Genomic DNA, 24,896 nt, shown 5'->3' on the forward strand with positions numbered 1-24,896 from the left:
ACATTTGTCTTCGAATATTAGCTACAGATTCACAAGATTAAAAAAAATCAAGATATACTGACCCTTGGATCGGGGCATTGGAAAAGGCAGAATGCAAATACAAGTGTCACCGATCATCAAAACCAGCAAAATATGTGACATGAACAAACGGATCTGTGTTCATTAGTATCAGAAATCAGGGGGAAAACGAAAACGAAAACAAAAGAATTATTCCAAGAACTCAAACCGTCTCAGATCTAGTTCTTTGTGCACGGATCCGGAACTGCGGTCATGGCTACACGGAAAGGAACGAACGATGCCGAGTGAGAAGTGGGCGGAGTATCGTCGAGGCTTGACCACGACATCATCAGCATCAGGGCGCGCGTGCCGGTGAGCTCGAGGGCGCGCGCTGTCTTCCTCCGGTGGCTCTCGTCGATGAGGCCGATGCACAGCTGTTCTTAGGCGCCGCCTCGACTCACCTGGACGACCGCTGCGCCCCGCCGAAGGCCTTTGCCACCCGAGCTCGAGGTCGAGGTCGCGCGTGCCGGTGAGCACGAGGACGCGTGGGAGGGTGTTGGAGCTCCGCGGGAGGACGGTCTGCTTGAGAATGGCTATGGGGAAGAGGGGATGCGGTGGTGGTTGATTACGGTGAGGAGAAAGAGGTGGGGTAGAAGGCCATGCAGGGATGGCAGGGTATTTAACGCCCATTAGTATAACGTGTGCACGATTAAAGGAATACACATCATATACCTGCACAAATACATATGTTGTAAACACGTGGTGCTCTCTCATTGGCTCATTTTCGTCCTCGCGCGTTGCCAGGTTCCGTTCGCTATTTTCGGGGATACACTTCTATTTTTTCTGTGTATAGTCATTCCGTAAAAAGAATAAAATGTACATCATATGTTTGGTCTTGTAGCTCCATGCTTCAACATGCAGTCTTCTTTTAGTAAACTCAGTGTCCTTTCCCTTCTGACTCAGAAGTTCTGAGGTTTCTGCTAATCTGCTCAGCTTCCAGATGGATGATTTGCCAGCTTGTTTGTCTGAACTTCTCCCAGCGCTGCATTTTTCTTCAGACCCCAGTTAAAGTGCCCTGTTCTGCAGCTGAGCCCGTTGCTTCTGCAATTCAGTCTTGAACTCTTGATAAGTGTCCGGCAAGAAAGTGAAGATGGTTATTGGTTTAGTCTGAAGTTGAGCCTCCTGAGCCAGACGGAGTGCAGGATCATGTGGAACATGTCGAGCCTCTCCGGCGGCTGGCGCAGCGTGAAGTGCTGCTTCACCAGTCGAACCCCATCCAGGAGCCGCTCCACCTCCGCCGTCGGTATCCTCTCCAAAATCTCCTTGAGCCTCGGGATGTCGGCGACCGGCACGGACACAGAAAACGCTTCCCACCGGAGCACGTCGGCGAAGGGCGGGGCGTACCCGTCCGACACCAGCACGGGGACGCAGCCGGCGTGGATAGCCTCCACCACCCTCGGGCTCGCCACCTCGTGCCCGCTCGGGCACAGGCAGAAGCGCGCGCGGTGCATGTAGGAGAAGTAGTCGCGCTGCCTGTCGGGCCCGCGGGCGCCCTTGCCGGTGTTGCGCTTGCCGGTGGTGCCGTTGCCGGTGGTGGAGGGGAGGTCGTACTCGTACACTGGGAAGGTGTCCGGGTCGCGGCCCTTCCAGTGTTGGAGCAGGAAGTCGCGGACGTGGCCGTGCCGCCCGCCCGCGAAGAATGCCAGGAAAGGCCGCGAGGACAACCCCGGCGCGGGCTCTAGGAGCTGCCGCGGCGTGTCGCCGGTGTAGAGGTTGATCTCCGGGATGCTCACGTCCTTCCCCGGCCGGAACCCCTCCGATGTGTTGGCGTTGCAGAGCGCGCGGATGCCGTTGGCGTACAGCTCCGGGTCTCCTCTGGATGCCTCAGGACCCTAGGTACATACGCACGATCGATCAAGGTCAACCTACCGATCATCAACAACACCTTGAACAGATAGAGAAAACAAGTGTGTTGGGCTCGTACCCAGTCGTGGCAGGAGAGCATGAAGTGGTCGGCGCCGGCGGAGCGGTTCCAGAAGAGGTGTCGGGAGGCGACGACGCGGACATAGTCGGCGACGATGGAAAGGAGTGGGCTTTTGTCGTTCGATTTTGGGCGGTAGGCGAACTTCACCATCTTGGCGACGCTGAAGGGGAGGAAGAAGGCGTGTGCGCGGGCGGGTTCCCACGTCCGGACGCCGCCGGTGATGAGCTCGAGCTGCTCGATGAAGCGGCCCTCGATGGTGTAGATGTCCTTGCAGGGGCCCGCGTGCAGGATCGGCGGCTCTCCTTCCCCGTACACGTACACCTTGAAACGCCTCTCCATCTCCACGTAGCTCCTGCCATGCCATGCCATGAGTGTGATCGAGTAAGATGAGGCCGGAGAAGGAGCAGAGATCTTGCTTTGGCATGGGCATCGGCGGTGGCTCGCTGATGAGGTCAAGCTTACCGGTAGAAGGCTGCTGGGTTGCGGTAAACCCTCGCCAGGAGAGCATAGTCCACGTCGTCGCGGGTGAACCACTCCGGCGCCGCCGAGCTGACGTTGCTGCCATCTCCATGGCGCCGCCGTGCGGCACGCCGTATCGCAGCTCGCGCGGCTTCGAGTTCCTGCTCCACGCTTGGCCACCTCGCACCGGCACTTTCTGCCTTGCTCTCCTGACACAGAAATGTTAGGAACGAAACCGAAACTCTGGCGGACCGCGCGCCACGCCTGCGATCGTCGATGCCAACATCCTACGTTGGTGCACCATCTTCCTGATTACATACCGTTGCCAGAACGGTGGACAGCTGCGGAGAGGAAGACGAGGAGGAGGTGTTCCTCAGCTCCTCGGCGCCGGAGACGAAGAAGCCGCCGCTGCCGCTGCCGAGGAGGAGGAGGCCGAGCGAGAGTGCAACGGCAAGCAATCGCGCAGCAGCCATGTGCACTCCCCGAGCTCCCGGCGTCGGTGTGGGAGCTGACCTTGAGTAAATAATAATCCCCGTCTCGATCTCGGTTTAAACTATAGCTTGGATTAATCCTCTTCTCGATGCAAAGGAAGAGGAAGGGAGCACGTGGTGGTGGCGCACGGAAATCAATCGATCGGCCGATCGATCGAGCAGAAGGAATCAGATGGAGCAAGTCAATGATCGGTCATGTGTTCAGCGAGTGGGATTAAGTTAGCCGGGTGGCAGGTCGCGAGAGGTTGGAAACTGGAGTGAAGCATGCGAGCTAGCTAAGGACCGGCGACTCCGTTCTACCCAAGACTTCTCTAACAAGTGTGCAGTACAATAAGAATGAATCACAGTACTTGCTTGCTTCTCGGTAAATACAAAGCCCGGACCTTATGGCGCCCGGACCCAATCCCGGCCGGACGATACGGATGGAGATTCGCGCGTGGCTGTCTTGCAAAAAGGACCCTCCACATTCTGCTAATCAGGACCAGTCCCAAGAAACAGAGGTATAAATTGCCCAACTCGGGCCAGAAACCCTAAAAAATATCCCCATCCTCCAATCCAGCCGCCGTCCTCTCCTCCCAGAGGCCAGAGGTGCCCTCCGCCCATCTCTTCGCCACCTCGCGGTGGCCGGACGGCGCGGCCGCTCACCCGCCGCCGTATCGGCGGTCGTCGGACGGGAGCTCCAGCACGAGATCCACGGGCGGGGCCGTCGGCCTCCACACCGGCGGACGGGAGCTCCGGCGCGAGAGCCACGGGCGGGGCCGTCGGCCTCCACACCGGCGGACGGGAGCTCCGGCGCGAGAACCACCTCGCCAAATCTGCCTTTTTTATTTTGTGATTTCGATATTTGTCCTTTTTTTGGTGGATTTTTTTGGATACTCACACGAAAATGAAGATTGTGAATGGATCCCCTCTGCTTCCTGTATGAATCTTGTACGAATTTGGTGGAACCTTTTTGTATGGGTGCATGTTACTTACACTGATCTACATATGTGAAGATCTGCAAAGATTTCTTGTATATTTAGCAGGAAAGGTTAAGTTCTTTGACTACCTGGAATGGATCCTTTTTGTTTCGTGTATGTATCGTGCACTGATTTCTTGGATATCTACCAGGAATCGTGAAGATCTTTTTTGCCTATGTAGATACTCATCTTCAAATTCTGAAGAACTTTAGAATGACAATAATAGATCCGTATAAAAACTTTTAAAGAACTTCGTAAAAACATCACCAAATCTGAAGAACTTTATAGTCACCCAAATGGATCCACACCTCAGTTGTGAAGAACTTCATAACAGCAGCAAGGGTCTGTGAAATCGAATTTTATAAGTTGTAGGTTCTTTTTGCAAAAATGAATCACCAATCTTGATGCAATGGAGGGTTGGAGATAAGGTGCTGGCGCCATAAGGTCCTTGCTTCTTTTCAACGACGACGTCGTCCTCCACAAGTCCACAACCATGCCTTAAATGCCCTCTCGGTACTCGCCAAGTCGCCATGGTCCATGCCTCCATGGACGTACCCGAGATGCCTCCATCGGAGAAAGCGAGTTGCGTGCTGTCCGTAGGCAAAGCGAGCTTATAAATGTTCCTCGAAAAGAAGAGGGTTTTTTCTAAGCTAGGGTGTACCTACACTCTCAGTGTTTAAAGATATTTCAAGGCTACCAAATTTTCTGAAAATAAATCTACACATTGTTAGTGCAAAAGTTATATGTTAATCTGTCAAGTTTCATATTAATATATTCCACCATTTAGATGAAACATAAACGCTAAGAGCATCTCTAACCAATCTCCTAAAAACAGCTAGAGGATCGAGTAAAATTCTCTAAACCGCACCTAGCCGATCCTCTATCTGGTGTGGAGGAGTAAAAGTTATAAGAGCAGGTAGCGACGAGGAGTAAAGATACTCGACCTCAACCACACCGAGTATAATTTTGGCTCTCCTACCCATCAACGTTCTTCCCCGTCCACCCTGCTACGCTGTCGGCAACACCTCTGCCAACCACCAAAAGCCTCCACAAACACCCCGCAGCCTCCGCCACCCTTCCGCCCCACTCAGAGTTGCTTGTCGTTGCCGGAATCGACCGGCAGCTCCATCGCCACCGTCGCACCGATTTCTCTGATTTGGTGCAAAATAAGGCCACATCAAGCTCGCTTTTTAGAAGAAAAAAGCAGAGCCAGAGGTGGATGGAAAGATGTCTTATTTCGGCCGCAATGGAGCTAGCGTCGCTAGAATCGAGAAGGGCATTGGTGAAATCAAGACCAACATACTTCAGCCGGGGTGAGCTTGGTCTGTGACCGAGGGCCGAGGTTTGAGTGGGATCTTCTTCCATCGAGCCGCGGCGAACGTCTTGCAGCCTTCCGGCCGGCGTGTAGCTTCGGCGCTATATCTACACCACTGTCCAACGATCTCCCTCCTCCGCAAGCCAAGTGTTCAACCGTTTGCCTAGGTGGGTTTGTTTTGCTACTTTTCTTGTTTTCGGTGTGTCAATCAAATTCAACATAGGTAATTTCATAAATGTAGATGAAGAGGTTGAGGAAGTTCATCTTCGACGACTCCTCGTGATCGGATGAGGAAGACGATGATGACTTCAAGATCCCGTGTCCGTGATCTTGAAGGGCGACATTCATCTGTCGATACTAGGATAACAATTCGACTTCTATACATCAACCGAGATAGAGCAGAGGGCCACGCCAATCTTATGATAGATTACTTCAACCCATGTGGAACCTATCTCGAGAAGTATTTTCGCTAATGATTTCGGGTGCACATGAGTCTCTTCCTATTGCAAAAAGCCATGGAGAAGCATGATGATTGGTTTAACTTGAGGAGGGGGATCAGTGCGAGCCCATTGAATAAGTGTATCACAACTATTCGAGTGGTTGCTTATGGGTGTTCGGCTGATGTTTTTGACGACTATGTCCTCATCAGGGAATATACAATCTTGAAGGCCGTTCTAAGATACACATCGTCCGTGATTGAAAATCTTTGGGCCGGAGTACTTGAGGGGCACCCAATGAGGAAGAAACTGAGGGATTCTTGGGTGAGGGTGCAGAACGAGGATGGCCTCGGATGCTTGGATTAGTAGATTGCATGAACTAGAGACAAAGAACTATCCTATGGAATGGAAATGTCAATACAAAGGCCACTTCAAATATCCAACAATCATTCTTGAGGACTTTGTATCAAAGGATCTATGATTTGGCATGCATTCGTTGGATTGCCTAGCTCTCATAATGATCTGAATGTACTATCAAGATCACCATTGTTCTCGAAGCTTGTTGTGGGAGATGCGTCTCCTTGCAACTATGAAGTCAATGGCCATCAATACACAATGTGTTACTATCTTACAGATGGCATCTATCCTCTACGGGGCACCATTGTGAAGTTTTGCTGTACCCCTGGGTGAGCACCTAACCATCTCCCTCCCATGCATGCCCTTGTTTCTCTGGTTTGAGGAAGAGATGGAAGAAAACGAAATCGAGTAACGAAAACGCCCAGTTTCTGTTTCACGGTGTCATCTTCCGACGAGCATCTCCGGCGACACGAGTCACCCCGGCACAAGTTTGTTGTCCCATTCGATGCACGCCACCACGAGCTCCATCTTAGTTGTTTGAATCGCCCAAATCCGTCAAGTATTGCGACGTCCACGACGACGCAAAGATCAACCGTGAAAAGTACATGTTTTGTTGCTGTTAAACAGCACCGCCACCGCCTCTTTTCCCGGCGAAACTCACCGGTGTTCCAGACCACTTCAGCACGATTCAATGGATTCATTAGATGCTCCCCACAACCAGCTTCACGGCAGTGTCTCTTTTCGCGCAAAACGATGTCCAGATTCGTCGCGGCCACAACTTTAAAATCCGTGCAATTTCGTTGTCTACAGGAAATCGCTGTCACGTTCTTCAGTTCGTAGTGTCTGTGTTCAGTTTCCATCTGTCAAAATTCAGTTTCGCTGTGTCGTCGTCTCTGGAACTTTTTCCGTATCGTGGCTCTCGGTACTAGGGTTTTCGCGACGGAGAGTTTAAGTAGGCGGAAGGGCAGAGTCGGGGGGCTCACAAGGGGCCCACACCATAGGGCGGCGCGGGCCCCTCCCTGGCCGCGCCACCATGTGGTGTCGCCACCTCGTGGCCCCACTTCGTATCTCCTTCGGTCTTCTGGAAAGCTCCGTGGAAAATAATACCGTGGGCTTTTGTTTCGTCCAATTCCAAGAATATTTCCTGTGTAGGATTTCTGAAACCAAAAACAGCAGAAAACAGGAACTGGCGCTTCGGCATCTTGTTAATAGGTTAGTGCCGGAAAATGCATCAAAATGATGTAAAGTGTATATAAAACATGTGAGTATTGTCATAAAACTAGCATGGAACATAAGAAATTATAGATACGTTTGAGACGTGTCAAGCATCCCCAAGCTTAGTTCCTACTCGCCCTCGAGTAGGTAAACGATAACAAGGATAATTTCTGAAGTGACATGCTGCTATCATAATCTTGATCAATACTATTGTAAAGCATATGAGATGAATGAAGTGATTCAAAGCAATGGTAAAGATAATGACTAAACAACTGATCATATAGCAAAGACTTTTCATGAATAGTACTTTCAAGACAAGCATCAATAAGTCTTGCATAGGAGTTAACTCATAAAGCAATAAATTCTTAGTAGAAAGTTTTGAAGCAACACAAAGGAAAAGATATAAGTTTCAGCAGTTGCTTTCAACTTCAACATGTTTATCTCATGGATATACCTCATGGATAATTGTCAACACAAAGTAATATGATGAATGCAAATAAGCAAGTATGTAGGAATCAATGCACACAGTTGACACAAGTGTTTGCTTCTAAGATAGAAAGAATTAAGTAAATTGACTCAACATAAAGTAAAAGAAAGGCCCCTTCGCAGAGGGAAGCAGAGATTACTCTTGTGCTAGAGCTTTTTATTTTGGAATCATAGAAACAATTTTGTCAACGGTAGTAATAATTCATATGTGTTATGCATAAAACATCCTATAAGTTGCAAGCCTCATGCATAGAATACCAATAGTGCTCGCACCTTGTCCTAATTAGCTCGGATTTCCATGGATTCTCATTGCATTACATATGTTTCAACCAAGTGTCACAAAGGGGTACCTCTATGTCACCTGTACAAAGGTCCAAGGAGATAGATCGCATTTGATTTCTCGTTTTTGATAGATCTCAACTTAAGGACATCCGTACCCGGAAAACATAGAAAACGAGATAATGGACTCCTCTTTAATGCTTAAGCATTCAACAATAGATAATATTCTCATAAGAGATTGAGGATTAATGTCCAAACTGAAACTTCCACCATGATACATGGCTTTAGTTGGCGGCCCAATGTTCTTCTCTAACAATATGCATACTCAAACCATTTAATCATGATAAATCACCCTTACTTCAGACAAGACGAACATGCATAGCAACTCACATGATATTCAACAAAGGTGTAATAGTTGATGGCGTCCCCAGAAATATGGTTACCGCTCAACAAGCAACTTATAAGAAATAAGATACATAAGTAACATATTCAGTACCACAATAGTTTTTTAAGCTATTTTCCCATGAGCTATGTATTGCAAAGACAAGGAATGAAATTTTAAAGGTAGCACGCAAGCAATTTACTTGGAATGGCAGAGAAATACCATGTAGTAGGTAGTTATGGTGGACACAAATGGCATAGGTTTTGGCTCAAGGTTTTGGATGCACGAGAAGCATTCCCTCTCAGTACAAGGCTTTTGGCTAGCAAGGTTGTTTGAAGCAAACTCAAGTATGAACCGGTACAGCAAAACTTACATAAGAACATATTGCAAGCATTATAAAACTATTCATTGTTTCCTTCTTGTTCAAACACCTTTACCAGAAAATATCTAGACTTTTAGAGAGACCAATCATGCAAACCAAATTTTAACAAGCTCTACAATAGTTCTCCACTACTAGGTTCAACACTACATGATGCAAGAGCTTAAACATGATCTATTTGAGAGCTCAAAACAATTGCCAAGTATCAAATTATTCAAGACAATATACCAATTACCACATGGAGCATTTTCTGTTTCCAACCAAATAGCAATGAACGAAGCGAGTTTTCAACCTTCGCCATGAACATTAAAAGTAAAGCTAAGAACACCGGTGTTCATATGAAACAACGGAGCGTGTCTTTCTCCCACACAAAGAATGCTAGGATCCGAGTTTATTCAAACAAAAACAAAAATAAAAGCATACAGACGCTCCAAGTAAAGCACATAAGATGTGACGGAATAAAAATATAGTTTCACTAGAGGTGACCTGATAAGTTGTCGATGAACAAGGGGATGCCTTGGGCACCCCCAAGCTTAGATGCTTGAGTCTTCTTGAAATATGCAGGGATGAACCACGGGGGCATCCCCAAGCTTAGACTCTTCACTCTTCTTGATCATATTGTATCATCCTCCTCTCTTGATCCTTGAAAACTTCCTCCACACCAAACTCAAAACAAACTCATTAGAGGGTTAGTGCATAATCAAAAATTCACATGTTCAGAGAGGACACAATTATTTCTAACACTTCTGGACATCACCCAAAGCTACTGAAAGTTAATGGAACAAAGAAATCCATCCAACACAGTAAGAGAGGCAATGTGAAATAAAAGGCAGAATCTGTCAAAACAGAACAGTCCGTAAATACGAATTTTTAAGAAGCTCTTAACATGCTCATATGAAGAATCTCAAATTGAATGAAAGTTGCGTACATATCTGAGGATTACTTATGAATTTTCGCTGTTTTTTCTGAGTTACCTACAGAGAGATCTACTCAAATTCGTGACAGCAAGAAATCTGTTTCTACGCAGAAATCCAAATCTAGTATCAACCTTACTATCAAAGACTTTACTTGGCAGCAACAAAGTAAAGATAAGGAGAGGTTGCTACAGTAGTAACAACTTCCAAGACACAAATATAAAACAAAAATTGCAGAAATAAAATGATGGGTTGTCTCCCATAAGCGCTTTTCTTTAACGCCTTTCAGCTAGGCGTAGAAAGTGTAACTCAAGTATTATCAAGAGATGAAGCATCAACATCATAATTTGTTCTAATAATAGAATCAAAAGGTAACCTCATTCTCTTTCTTGGGAAGTGTTCCATACCTTTCTTGAGCGGGAATTGATATTTAATATTTCCTTCCTTCATATCAATAATAGCACCAACAGTTCGAAGAAATGGTCTTCCCAAAATAATGGAACAAGATGCATTGCATTCAATATCCAAGACAACAAAATCAACGGGGACAAGGTTATTGTTAACCATAATGTGAACATTATTAATCCTCCCCAAAGGTTTCTTTATAGAATTATCAGCTAGATTAACATCCAAATAACAATTTTTCAATGGTGGCAAGTCAAGCATATTGTAGAGTTTCTTTGTGTTGACGTCAGAAACCCCCTGGCGGGCAGAGACGGGCAACACAGTAGAGCCGGGAACAACTAGGGCTGCGGCTGGCCCCAGTCCCTCAGAGCGACGGCCCGCAAAGCCTCCTGGTCGCACGTCCGATGCTATCGCAAGGGCGTGCCACCTGACCTATACCCGGTCGGGAAGGTGTGGATGATGCCTCGCTTAGTTTCCTGCATGGCATACACGTAAACATTAAATACGAGCCTCGATCGGCTCTCGAGTTATCCTGTGAATCGGCTCAAAGAGCCGATCCACCCATGATTCGAACGAGGTGTCCGAATATATGGTGGTCCTGCTTGATCAAGGTAAAGCTAATGAGATCTACGACGATTTAGGGTTTTCACCGCATAATCGGATCATCCTACTCACGATTGGGCCTCGCGCTCGCGCACGGTGACCGTAAGCCGATCCTAGACAGGGCCTAAAAACCAACACGAGGTTGATCCCCGGAACATCCTTTCTAGGGCTAGTAAACGCCACCCTACACGCCGCTGGATCCTCCAACCCTTTGTAAGGCCTAACTATCGCGGATGTTAAACTAATCCTTGATGAAACAAGGAGCAACCGTAACGGATCAGATCTACTAAACTATGATCAAGCGGGGTGCCGCCCCTACACCTAAGATAGGTGTAAGGGCGGCTAGATGTGCAAGGGTTGCATAACGAAAGCATATAATTCCAAGAACAATGCTAACCCTAACACATCTAAGATAACTACGTTGCTCGCCATCAAAAAGGCTTCAGTACGAGCAACGCATGAACAACGTGGGTAGGCTTGTGCTGCCTAGATCGCAAGATGCGATCTAGGCAGCATGGTGCTTACCGGAGAAACCCTCGAGACGAAGGAGTTGGCGATGCGCCGAGATTTGTTTGTGTTGAACATTGGTTGTTGTTTATTCCATAAACCCTAGATACATATTTATAGTCCAGCGGACTTTCTAACGTGGGAGATCCCCACCGTGTACGAGACAAACTCTAACTTTTAATCTAGATACAATCTACTGTAATTAAAGATACACGGGCACTCTAGCCCAAATTCTCCGTGCAAGGCCGCTTCGAGAGATCTTCCACGTGTAATCTTCCAAGCCCATCCTGATCGCGGCCCACCTCCTGATTTAGCCAAAATCTGGTGATAACACATGCCCCCCTGGTTTTGGAAATGACATTTCCAAAATCATTATGCTCTCTTTCGTCGGGTCATGTCGTGGCAGAGCAGAACTGTCGCAGTAAGTTTCATCATGATGCCCTGTCTTCTCAGCTTCTCTGCACAATTTGACAGTTTTAGCATCACCTCCTCGGAAACTGCAATAGCATTAAATTTCCACCAGATTTCTCATTATTTATCCGTGCCGATCGATTAGCCCTCTTCATCCCCTTCCTCTGTTCTAGCTATCAGCACCAAAAACCCTCTTCTTCTCCAGCCATGTCGTCTTCTTCCTCCTCTTCCGTCTCTCTCCAATCCTCTTCCTCAAGCGAATTGGTCCCAGAGCACAACCAGATGGAGACGTACAACCGCCGGGCTCCCAAGCATTGGGACAAGCGGGAGTGGGACTCCGACTACGTGCCCGAGGGTGAAGACCTTGTCTGGTCAGATGGGGCCATGCCCCTAACCGACGGGGAAAACGACCTCCGGTACCTGGTCGATGGAGTACTGGAGGCGGAGAGCGACGACGACGACCCTCCCTTCCGGGGTAAATTCACCTCCGTCACCAAAGAAGAAGAGGACGACGAAGAAGAAGACGTCTCCTCCGACCTGAAGAAGGAACAGGAGGACGGCACTTCCTCCGACGAACCACCACCAAAACGTATCCGGGGCTGGGCTTGGTCAGACGAGGACAATGATGATGACGAGGAAGAGGCCTCTGCTGAAGGTCACAGTAGCAGCAACGAGGAACTCGCCGACGACAGCAACGGCGACAGCTACCTCAGTGACGGCGAAGACAGCAACAGCCCTTAGAGTAGGGATTTACTAGCATAGAGTTAGTAGTAGTAATCCGTTCCCTTTTGTTGAACACTCGGCTTCTCCTTGTAAGAAATTTTATTATCAATGAAGAATTTCCCTTAACTTGATTTCGCCGATTTCTTTCATGCTGAGTTTGTCGACCGTTGGCCTAATCCATGCTTAATGACTGATGGCAACGCATCAGTTTCTCACGATAATCTGCGAGACAGGCCAATTTAGTCATCCCTCCAAACTAGCCAGCTCTGCCGATGACGATGGCACAGCCGATCTTAGTAGGCTGGCAACTTGATCTTGAGCAGGCGTCTTTAAAAGAGCCCTGGAACTGTCTTGGATGCTCAAACTGATGATTCCGTAATCTGAACACCACTCTCCAGACCAGTTGTGTCGTAGGGCTAGCCGATTCCAACCAAATCGGCTCCCCAGAGTAAAGATCCTTAAGGCGAGCTGCCCCCCGAGCCTTAATCAAGGCGAATCAGCCACATGTGCCGACATTAGCCCCAAATCATGACGTAGCCAGCCGATTTTAACAACACCGGCTCCCCAAAGCAGAGAACCTTCAGGGTGAGCTGCCCCCCGAGCTTCTTAAATCTACTTCTTGCGCCTTGCAGGTCAGATCAGCTCCTTCCTTACCCTGATTTGCACGTCCATGCTGTTCTCGGCATTGTTCTTGAAGCGAAGATCCGAGCCATTGAACCATTGAACCACTCCATTGAGGAGTTCTCCCATCATAGTCTCTCTTCGTGGTCCACTTCCTGCTCCATCGACCCTCCGATCGTAACAGTTATTCCTCTTGAGTCGATCGCCATGCATCGGCTTTTATATCCTTAAGTCGATGACTGCTGCATCGGCTGAGCTCAAAAAATTTCGATTTTTTGGATTTTTTGGCCGATTTCTGTATCGGCCCCCATATTTCAATACCCATCACCAAAGGATGCGACACTTTTACTGCATATCCTCGTGTTTTATCCACCTGGGTGCCCCCCGAGCCGATTCTATCAAGAAAATTGATGGTATCGGCTCTGTTGGATTACATGTTGAACCCAGGTAGAATGAATGGTGAGGATAATTTTGGCCGATTGCTGGAATCGGCCTCCACGTTGCTTGCTCGGTGAAGGTTTTGTGAGGTCCCTTCATAAATTTTTGGGGCCGATCACAAGGATCAGCCTCGCCACATTTGCTCATTGACGTGCTCTTGCTACTCGTTCAGGCCGGTAGATAAAACCAGCCCAATCTCTGACTTTATCATGTTGGTGCGCTTGCTGTCGTCCACCTTGAGTGCATCGTATAATCGTGGAGCACTAAGCTTCGTCGGAAGAACGAGTACCATGTTTGTGCCAGCCGATGTTTCATCATCGGCTTTCCTTTGCTTGGGGCGCCACTCCATTTTCCGTGGACGACCCTCTTCATCTAGGGTTCGCTGAACCTTCGCAGCCAGATCAGGCCTTGCTTTTCTCAATGTGTGCAAGTATAACCCCTCGGCTTCCTCTAGGCCGCGCAATCGCTGAACCCTGCGCTTCTGGGAACGACTAAGTCCATCAGGGCACCACCTTGGCCGGTGGTACCTATCTTCTTCTTCTCCCTCGTCTTCTGAATCTTCGAGATCTTTCAACCGAGGGGACTCAGCTCGTTTGCTTTGTGGCGGGAGAGGCCCTAGGCGCTTGAATACGGACACGTTGGCTGCCTCCTTTTTCTTCCGGTTGCATTCGGGCAATTGCCGATTGTGGGCAATCGGCTCATTCCTGAATCCCAGCAGTGTCTGAAGAAGGGACAGTCCCAGTGCCTATCCTCGTCGACTCGCTCCCCCAGCTTTTCCTTGGCACGGCGCTCGTGCTCCTCCTCATCATGATCATGCCGACGACGCCTCCTGTCGTCCCTAGCCAGCCGATCTTCTTCATCATCGCCGTTGGATCGCCGGCGTTGGTCATACTGACTCACATACTTGTTGAGGAGGTGATCAGAGAGAGGTCGTTGATACCTTATGTTTTTCACCTCTCCCTCTGTGACGTAGCGCTTGCCGTCTTGGCGGAGCCGATCGCGTGGAGCGGCTTCCTCTGTATCTTTGCTATGAGAGCAGCTGCCCTCATCTCCGTCCTTACCAGAGTGGTGTCCAGGTCCTACCATGTTGATATTGCACGGGAAATCCGGCTGGCACCCTCCATGGTAAGTATACTCCACCATGTTTACGACGGGGAAGGGGTGTGTGTCGACCTTCATGGCGTATTGGTTGAAAATCAACCGTCCGTTTTCTATCGCCATTTGGATCTGCTGCCGCCACACCCTGCAGTTGTTGGTGGTGTGGGTGAACGTGTTATGCCACTTGCAGTATGGCTTTCCGTTCAGCTCTTGCACCGTGGGGATCTTGTGGCCTTCGGGTACCTTTATATGCTTCTCCGTGAGTAAGAGATCAAAAATCTGCTCAGTCTTGGTCACGTCGAAGTCGAACCCTTTTGGAGGGCCTTGTGGCTTCACCCATTTGAAGGTCACGGGGCTCGTCGCTCGAGTCCATTCAGCCACTGCTACCTCTCGATCTCCCGCAGCACCTTCATCCTCGTCCGCCTCAACCGGGGTCACCGCACGCTTGAATTTGTCCCGGTAAACATCCGGGTGGCGCTGCTCATATGCCGACAGCCTTCGCACCATGTGCGCCAATGAAGGGTAGTCCGCTTGGGAGGCCACGTCCTTAATCGATGATGAGAGACCCACCACCGCCAACTCGATCGCTTCTTTTTCACTTATATGAGCCGAAAAGCATCGGTTCCTAATGGTCCTGAAGCGCTGGACGTATTCGACACTTGTCTCCCCGCGCTTCGTCGTACTTGCGCTAGATCGGCAATACCAACATCGGAAGCCTCCGAGTGATACTTGCTCATGGAACTGCTCTTCCAAGCTGCTTCCAAGTCCGGATGGAGTTCGGTGGTAGCGATGTGTACCACCCGAAAGCCGATCCTGTGAGGGACTGTGCGAAGAACCTCACACGCAACTCGTCTGATGCTGAGATCGTGCCCAGTTGTGCCAAATATCGGCTCACATGCTCGATGGAGCTGGAACCATCTGATCCACTAAACTTTGTGAAGTCCGGGAGCCGATATTTGGGTGGTAGCGGGATCAGTTCGTAGTCGTTGGGGTACGGCTTGGTGTAGCCGAACGTCTTCCTTTTCGGCATCATGCCGAACGGATCTTTCAGGATTGCACAAATCTGATCCGCTGTGATGGCTGAAGGTGTCGAACCCTGAAGATTCGCCGGGGTGGCATACTTAACCAGCCATGCTTGCTTTTCCGGTTCTAAGCCAACTGCAGGAGCTGGGCTGTGGAGGTTTGTCATATTGGCGTATTTAGATAGCCACGTTTGCTTCTCAGGATCGGCTCCCGACGTTCCTCCTGCCGTTCCAGAGGCCCCTGACGTTGCAGCCTGGTTCGAGAGTGCCCAAGCGTTGCAGTCTGGTACGTATGCGCACGCGTATCCGTGCGGGATCTCCTTGGGTGCCTCAGGTAGGAATTGGTAGTCACTAGGATCACCACCAATCTTGTAGACGACGTATGCCGATGAGTTCGGCGGTTCCGGTGCTGCCCATGCGAACGGCTGGGGCTGGAGTGGCATCTCTCCTTTGAAAGTCCCCGAGCTGGTCCCGACGGAGAATACCGGTGGCTCATGATTTCCTGGACCACGCGCGAGCGACACGCTCCAAAGTGTTCACCGAGGCTTTCGAGTGGCGGTGCGGCAAATGAGCCACCATGTAGTTGATTTCCTGCCGCGGCGACCTGGTGCGTTCTTCGACGGGGCGGAAAGGTCCACTCCATCGAGTGCGCCTTCAGGTGTGAAACCCTTCCACCTGACGCCATGGGAGCGGGTTCGGTGGAAAGAGCTGATGAGTTCGGCTTCAAGGGTTGCCTTGATCTCGTCATGTTTCTTCTTGAGCTCATCAGGCAGATCCTCGTACGTGACCGGAGTGTCTTCCGCCATCTCGGATGTAGATGGCGATGTTGTGGATGTCGAAGGTCGTCCCACCGGGCGTGCCGAGAATGTGTTGACGTCGAAACCCCCGGCGGGCGGAGACGGGCAACACGGTAGAGCCGGGAACAACTAGGGCTGCGGCTGGCCCCAGTCCCTCAGAGCGACGGCCCGCAAAGCCTCCTGGTCGCACGTCCGATGCTATCGCAAGGGCGTGCCACCTGACCTATACCCGGTCAGGAAGGTGTGGATGATGCCTCGCTTAGTTTCCTGCATGGCATACACGTAAACATTAAATACGAGCCTCGATCGGCTCTCAGGTTATCCTGTGAATCGGCTCAAAGAGCCGATCCACCCATGATTCGAACGAGGTGTCCGAATATATGGTGGTCCTGCTTGATCAAGGTAAAGCTAATGAGATCTACGACGATTTAGGGTTTTCACCGCTGATACGTCTCCAACGTATCGATAATTTCTTGTGTTCCATGCCACATTATTGATGTTATCTACATGTTTTATGCACACTTTATGTCATATTCGTGCATTTTCTGGAACTAACCTATTAACAAGATGCCGAAGTGCCGATTCTTGTTTTCTGCTGTTTTTGGTTTCGAAATCCTAGTAAAGAAATATTCTCGGAATTGGACGAAATAAAAGCCCGGAGGCCTATTTTCTCACGAAGCTTCCGGAAGTCCGAAGGAGAGACGAAGAGGGGCCACGGGGGCGCCAAACCCTAGGGCGGCGCGGCCCCCCTTGGCCGCGCCGGCCTGTGGTGTGGGCCCCCTGTGCCGCCTCTTGACCTGCCCTTCCGCCTACAAATAGCCTCCGTGACGAAACCCCCGGTACCGAGAGCCACGATACGGAAAACATTACCGAGACGCCGTCGCCGCCGATCCCATCTCGGGGGATCCCGGAGATCGCCTCCGGCACCCTGCCGGAGAGGGGAATCATCTCCCGGAGGACTCTACACCGCCATGGTCGCCTCCGGAGTGATGAGTGAGTAGTCTACCCCTGGACTATGGGTCCATAGCGGTAGCTAGATGGTTGTCTTCTCCCCATTGTGCTATCATTGTCGGATCTTGTGAGCTGCCTATCATGATCAAGATCATCTATATGTAATTCTATATGTTGCGTTTGTTGGGATCCGATGAATAGAGAATACTTGTTATGTTGATTATCAAAGTTATGCTTATGTGTTGTTTATGATCTTGCATGCTCTCCGTTATTAGTAGATGCTCCGGCCAAGTAGATGCTTTTAACTCCAAGAGGGAGTACTTATGCTCGATAGTGGGTTCATGCTCGCATTGACACCGGGACGATGTGACGAAAGTTCTAAGGTTGTGTTGTGCTTGTTGCCACTAGGGATAAAACATTGATGCTATGTCTAAGGATGTAGTTGTTGATTACATTACGCACCATACTTAATGCAATTGTCCGTTGCTTTGCAACTTAATGCTGGAGGGGGTTCGGATGATAACCCGAAGGTGGACTTTTTAGGCATAGATGCGGTTGGATGGCGGTCTATGTACTTTGTCGTAATGCCCAATTAAATCTCACTATACTCATCATGATATGTATGTGCATTGTCATGCTCTCTTTATTTGTCAATTGCCCAACTGTAATTTGTTCACCCAACATGCTGTTCGTCTTATGGGAGAGACACCTCTAGTGAACTGTGGACCCCGGTCCAATTCTCTTTACTGAAATACAATCTATTGCAATACTTGTTCTACTGTTTTCTCTGCAAACAATCATATTCCACACAATACGGTTAATCCTTTGTTACAGCAAGCCGGTGAGATTGACAACCTCAGCTGTTTCGTTGGGGCAAAGTAGTTTGGTTGTGTTGTGCAGGTTCCACGTTGGCGCCGGAATCTCCGGTGTTGCGCCGCACTACATCTCGCCGCCATCAACCTTCAACGTGCTTCTTGGCTCCTCCTGGTTCGATAAACCTTGGTTTCTTTCCGAGGGAAAACTTGCTGCTGTGCTCATCATACCTTCCTCTTGGGGTTGCCCAACGAACGTGTGAAATACACGCCATCAAGCATATTTTCACGGCGCCGTTGCCGGGGAGATCAAGACACGCTGCAAGGGGAGTCTCCACTTCTCAATCTCTTTACTTTGTTTTTGTCTTGCTTTATTTTATTTACTACTTTGTTTGCTGCACTAAATCAAAATACAAAAAAAATTAGTTGCTAGTTTTACTTTATTTGCTATCTTGTTTGCTATATCGAAAACACAAAAAAATTAGTTTACTTGCATTTACTTTATCTAGTTTGCTTTATTGTCTTGCACTCTATATTAAAAATACAAAAAATTTTTAGTTACTTTTGTTACCATGTCTAGCTCTGAACCCGTTACTTCTTCGCCTGAAGAATTAGTCTTCACTTTTAAACAAGGGGATGAGGAGAGTTTTAAGGATGCTTGGTCTAGAATTTTTACTTCTTATCGTGAAACTGAACCTCAAATGACTCTAAGTTTGCTCCTTAGTAATTTTTATTTTGGTCTTATGGTTCGCTATAGATACGCTTTGGATACTTTAGTGGGAGGAGATTTCCTTCATTGCAATGGGGATCAAGCTTTTAATGCCATAAAGAAGTTGGTTGCATCATATGATTCAGCTAATAACTTTGATTCAGTCCTCGCTAGCATATATAGTAGATTAAATACTCTGGAGATAAGTACATCTCGCTTGAATGATAACTATTGCCACGTTCGTAATCGTCTTGAACAAGTCTTAGTGAACTCTAAACTCTCATTGTGGGATCCTTCTGTTAAAATTTTTATCGGTGATCGAACACTCCATGCCTACTTGTGATATTATGTATGAATTTTGCCTTATGCCCGAAAGTATTTATAAATCTTTGAAACTTTGGGGAGTTGAGGAAGGAGGAGAAAAGATAACTCTCATTGATAACTCTACTATAATCCCTAAAGGAATAGCCGCAGGTGTGCATACAACTATTTGTGGGAGAACAATATCCATTGATTATCTTGTTGTTGAAACAGGAAAACTCACACTCGGAAGATCCCTGCTGAAACTATTGGGAGCGAGTCATTGATGTTGGAGAAGGCACTTTGAAATTCACCTCTATACCAGGAGAAACTCGTATATTTCCTAAACCAAAGGGAAAGAAAAACAATAATAAAGGTAAGGGTAAGGCCCAAGGTAATGTTGATGCACCACCCTTCGATAATACTTGATACACACTTTCTGCGCCTAGCTGAAAGGCGTTAAAGAAAAGCGCTTATGGGAGACAACCCATGTTTTTACCTACAGTACTTTGTTTCTATTTTGTGTCTTGGAAGTTGTTTACTACTGTAGCAACCTCTCCTTATCTTAGTTTTGAGTTTTGTTGTGCCAAGTTAAGCCGTTGATAGAAAAGTAAGTACTAGATTTGGATTACTGCGCAGTTCCAGATTTCTTTGCTGTCACGAATCTGAGCCCACTGCCCTGCAGGAAGCTCAGAAAATTATGCCAATTTACGTGCATGATCCTCAGATATGTACGCAACTTTCATTCAATTTGAGCATTTTCATTTGAGCAAGTCTGGTGCCATTTTAAAATTCGTCAATACGAACTGTTCTGTTTTGACAGATTCTGCCTTTTATTTCGCATTGCCTCTTTCGCTATGTTGGATGAATTTCTTTGATCCACTAATGTCCAGTAGCATTATGCAATGTCCAGAAGTGTTAAGAATGATTGTGTCACCTCTGAATATGTCAATTTATATTGTGCACTAACCCTCTAATGAGTTGTTTCGAGTTTGGTGTGGAGGAAGTTTTCAAGGATCAAGAGAGGAGTATGATGCAACATGATCAAGGAGAGTGAAAAGCTCTAAGCTTGGGGATGCACCCGGTGGTTCACCCCTGCATATATCAAGAAGACTCAAGCGTCTAAGCTTGGGGATGCCCAAGGCATCCCCTTCTTCATCAACAAATTATCGGGTTCCTCCCCGAAACTACATTTTTATTCGGCCACATCTTATGTGCTTTTTCTTGGAGCGTCGGTTTGTTTTTGTTTTGTTTGAATAAAATGGATCCTAGCATTCACTTCATGGGAGAGATACACACTCCGCTGTAGCATATGGACAAATATGTCCTTGGTTTCTACTCATAGTATTCATGGCGAAGTTTCTCCTTCGTTAAATTGTTATATGGTTGGAATTGGAAAATGATACATGTAGTAATTGCTATAAATGTTTTGGGTAATGTGATACTTGGCAATTGTTGTGCTCATGTTTAAGCTCTTGCATCATATGCTTTGCACCCATTAATGAAGAAATACATAGAGCATGCTAAAATTTGGTTTGCATATTTGGTTTCTCTAAGGTCTAGATAATTTCTAGTTTTGAGTTTGAACAACAAGGAAGACGGTATAGAGTATTATAATGCTTTCAATATGTCTTTTATGTGAGTTTTGCTGTACTAGTTCATCCTTGTGTTTGCCTCAAATAACCTTGCTAGCCTAAACCTTGTATCGAGAGGGAATACTTCTCATGCATCCAAAATACTTGAGCCAACCACTATGCCATTTGTGTCCACCATACCTACCTACTACATGGTATTTTCCAGCCATTCCAAAGTAAATTGCTTGAGTGCTACCTTTAAAATTCCATCATTCACCTTTGCAATATATAGCTCATGGGACAAATAGCTTAAAAACTATTGTGGTATTGAATATGTAATTATGCACTTTATCTCTTATTAAGTTGCTTGTTGTGCGATAACCATGTTTACGGGGAACGCCATCAACTCGTTGTTGAATTTCATGTGAGTTGCTATGCATGTTCGTCTTGTCCGAAGTAAGGGCGATCTACACTGAGTTGAATGGTTTGAGCATGCATATTGTGAGAGAAGAACATTGGGCCGCTAACTAAAGCCATGTTCCATGGTGGAAGTTTCAGTTTTGGACAAACATCCTCAAATCTCTAATGAGAAAAGAATTAATTGTTGTTGAATGCTTAAAGCATTAAAAGAGGAGTCCATTATCTCGTTGTCTATGTTGTCCCGGTATGGATGTCTAAGTTGAGAATAATCAAAAGCGAGAAATCCAAATGCGAGCTTTCTCCTTAGACCTTTGTACGAGCGGCATAGAGGTACCCCTTTGTGATACTTGGTTAAAGCATATGTATTGCGGTGATAATCCGGGTAGTCCAAGCTAATTAGGACAAGGTGCGAGCACTATTAGTACACTATGCATGAGGCTTGCAACTTATAAGATATAATTTACATGATGCATATGCTTTATTACTACCGTTGACAAAATTGTTTCATGTTTTCAAAATCAAAGCTCTAGCACAAATATAGCAATCGATGCTTTTCCTCTATGAGGACCATTCTTTTTACTTTTATGTTGAGTCAGTTCACCTATTTCTCTCCACCTCAAGAAGCAAACACTTGTGTGAACTGTGCATTGATTCTTACATACTTGCTTATTGCACTTATTATATTACTCTATGTTGACAATATCCATGAGATATACATGTTACAAGTTGAAAGCAACCGCTGAAACTTAATCTTCTTTTGTGTTGCTTCAATACCTTTACTTTGAATTATTGCTTTATGAGTTAACTCTTATGCAAGACTTATTGATGCTTGTCTTGAAATGCTATTCATGAAAAGTCTTTGCTTTATGATTCACTTGTTTACTCATGTCATACACATTGTTTTGATCGCTGCATTCACTACATATGCTTTACAAATAGTATGATCAAGTTTATGATGGCATGTCACTCCAGAAATTATCTTTGTTATCGTTTTACCTGCTCGGGACGAGCAGAACTAAGCTTGGGGATGCTGATACGTCTCCAACGTATCGATAATTTCTTGTGTTCCATGCCACATTATTGATGTTATCTACATGTTTTATGCACACTTTATGTCATATTCGTGCATTTTCCGGAACTAACCTATTAACAAGATGCCGAAGTGCCGATTGCTTGTTTTCTGCTGTTTTTGGTTTCAGAAATCCTAGTAAAGAAATATTCTCGGAATTGGACGAAATAAAAGCCCGGAGGCCTATTTTCTCACGAAGCTTCCGGAAGTCCGAAGGAGAGACGAAGAGGGGCCACGGGGCGCCAAACCCTAGGGCGGCGCGGCCCCCCTTGGCCGCGCCGGCCTGTGGTGTGGGCCCCCGTGCCGCCTCTTGACCTGCCCTTCCGCCTACAAATAGCCTCCGTGACGAAACCCCCAGTACCGAGAGCCACGATACGGAAAACATTGCGAGACGCCGTCGCCGCCGATCCCATCTCGGGGGATCCTGGAGATCGCCTCCGGCACCCTGCCGGAGAGGGGAATCATCTCCCGGAGGACTCTACACCGCCATGGTCGCCTCCGGAGTGATGAGTGAGTAGTCTACCCCTGGACTATGGGTCCATAGCAGTAGCTAGATGGTTGTCTTCTCCCCATTGTGCTATCATTGTCGGATCTTGTGAGCTGCCTATCATGATCAAGATCATCTATATGTAATTCTATATGTTGCGTTTGTTGGGATCCGATGAATAGAGAATACTTGTTATGTTGATTATCAAAGTTATGCTTATGTGTTGTTTATGATCTTGCATGCTCTCCGTTATTAGTAGATGCTCTGGCCAAGTAGATGCTTTTAACTCCAAGAGGGAGTACTTATGCTCGATAGTGGGTTCATGCCCGCATTGACACCGGGACGAGTGACGAAAGTTCTAAGGTTGTGTTGTGCTGTTGCCACTAGGGATAAAACATTGATGCTATGTCTAAGGATGTAGTTGTTGATTACATTACGCACCATACTTAATGCAATTGTCTCGTTGCTTTGCAACTTAATACTGGAGGGGTTCGGATGATAACCCGAAGGTGGACTTTTTAGGCATAGATGCGGTTGGATGGCGGTCTATGTACTTTGTCGTAATGCCCAATTAAATCTCACTATACTCATCATGATATGTATGTGCATTGTCATGCTCTCTTTATTTGTCAATTGCCCAACTGTAATTTGTTCACCCAACATGCTCGTTCGTCTTATGGGAGAGACACCTCTAGTGAACTGTGGACCCCGGTCCAATTCTCTTTACTGAAATACAATCTACTGCAATACTTGTTCTACTCGTTTTCTCTGCAAACAATCATATTCCACACAATACGGTTAATCCTTTGTTACGAGCAAGCCGGTGAGATTGACAACCTCACTTGTTTCGTTGGGGCAAAGTAGTTTGGTTGTGTTGTGCGGGTTCCACGTTGGCGCCGGAATCTCCGGTGTTGCGCCGCACTACATCTCGCCGCCATCAACCTTCAACGTGCTTCTTGGCTCCTCCTGGTTCGATAAACCTTGGTTTCTTTCTGAGGGAAAACTTGCTGCTGTGCTCATCATACCTTCCTCTTGGGGTTGCCCAACGAACGTGTGAAATACACGCCATCAACCGCATAATCGGATCATCCTACTCACGATTGGGCCTCGCGCTCGCGCACGGTGACCGTAAGCCGATCCTAGACAGGGCCTAAAAACCAACACGAGGTTGATCCCCGGAACATCCTTTCTAGGGCTAGCAAACGCCACCCTACACGCCGCTGGATCCTCCAACCCTTTGTAAGGCCTAACTATCGCGGATGTTAAACTAATCCTTGATGAAACAAGGAGCAACCGTAACGGATCAGATCTACTAAACTATGATCAAGCGGGTGCCGCCCCTACACCTAAGATAGGTGTAAGGGCGGCTAGATGTGCAAGGGTTGCATAACGAAAGCATATAATTCTAAGAACAATGCTAACCCTAACACATCTAAGATAACTACGTTGCTCGCCATCAAAAAGGCTTCAGTACGAGCAACGCATGAACAACGTGGGTAGGCTTGTGCTGCCTAGATCGCAAGATGCGATCTAGGCAGCATGGTGCTTACCGGAGAAACCCTCGAGACGAAGGAGTTGGCGATGCGCCGAGATTTGTTTGTGTTGAACGTTGGTTGTTGTTTATTCCATAAACCCTAGATACATATTTATAGTCCAGCGGACTTTCTAACGTGGGAGATCCCCACCGTGTACGAGACAAACTCTAACTTTTAATCTAGATACAATCTACGTAATTAAAGATACACGGGCACTCTAGCCCAAATTCTCCGTGCAAGGCCGCTTCAGAGATCTTCCACGTGTAATCTTCCAAGCCCATCCTGATCGCGGCCCACCTCCTGATTTAGCCAAAATCTGGTGATAACACTTTGGCATAACAGAAATACTTGCACCAAGATCACATAAAGCATTACAATCAAAATCATTGACCCTCATCTTAATGATGGGCTCCCAACCATCTTCCAACTTCCTAGGAATAGAAGTTTCAAGTTTTAATTTCTCTTCTCTAACTTTAATGAGAGCATTTGTAATATGATTTGTAAAGGCCAAATTTGTAGCACTAGCATTAGGACTTCTAGCAAGATTTTGCAAGAACTTAATAACTTCAGAGATATGATAATAATCAAAATCTAAACCATTATGATCTAAAGCAATGGGATCAATGTCCCCAATATTCTGAAAAATTTCAGCACTTTTATCACAAGCAGTTTCAGCAGTTTTAGCAGTTTCAGGCAATTTTGCACGCTTTGCACTAGGAGTAGAAACATTGCCAACACCAATTACTTTACCATTAATAGT

At 47.2% G+C, this 24,896-nt stretch overlaps 1 protein-coding gene across 1 annotated transcript; it reads right to left on the reverse strand.

Annotated features, from left to right (window-relative positions):
• Window positions 1-852: 852 nt before the first annotated feature.
• LOC124706234 (probable glycosyltransferase At5g25310) lies at window positions 853-2,913 on the reverse strand. Its single transcript, XM_047237890.1, has 4 exons — window positions 2,761-2,913; window positions 2,444-2,649; window positions 1,982-2,333; window positions 853-1,889 (listed from the first exon to the last, which is right to left on the reverse strand). The coding sequence occupies exons 1-4, from the start codon at window positions 2,911-2,913 to the stop codon at window positions 1,152-1,154; spliced, it is 1,449 nt and encodes a 482-aa protein (XP_047093846.1). The 3' UTR covers window positions 853-1,151.
• Between the last annotated feature and the right edge of the window lie 21,983 nt (window positions 2,914-24,896).

The sequence above is a fragment of the Lolium rigidum genome, chromosome 1, assembly GCF_022539505.1.
Source record: "Lolium rigidum isolate FL_2022 chromosome 1, APGP_CSIRO_Lrig_0.1, whole genome shotgun sequence".
In the NCBI taxonomy this organism is placed as follows: Eukaryota; Viridiplantae; Streptophyta; class Magnoliopsida; order Poales; family Poaceae; genus Lolium; species Lolium rigidum.

Coding starts and splice junctions, on each gene's coding strand:
- LOC124706234 (XM_047237890.1), bottom strand. CDS start 2,913: ATGGCTGCTGCGCGATTGCTTGCCGTTGCACTCTCGCTCGGCCTCCTC. Junction 2,650..2,760: donor TGTCCACCGTTCTGGCAACG/GTATGTAATCAG, acceptor TTTCTGTGTCAG/GAGAGCAAGGCAGAAAGTGC. Junction 1,890..1,981: donor TGCTCTCCTGCCACGACTGG/GTACGAGCCCAA, acceptor GTATGTACCTAG/GGTCCTGAGGCATCCAGAGG.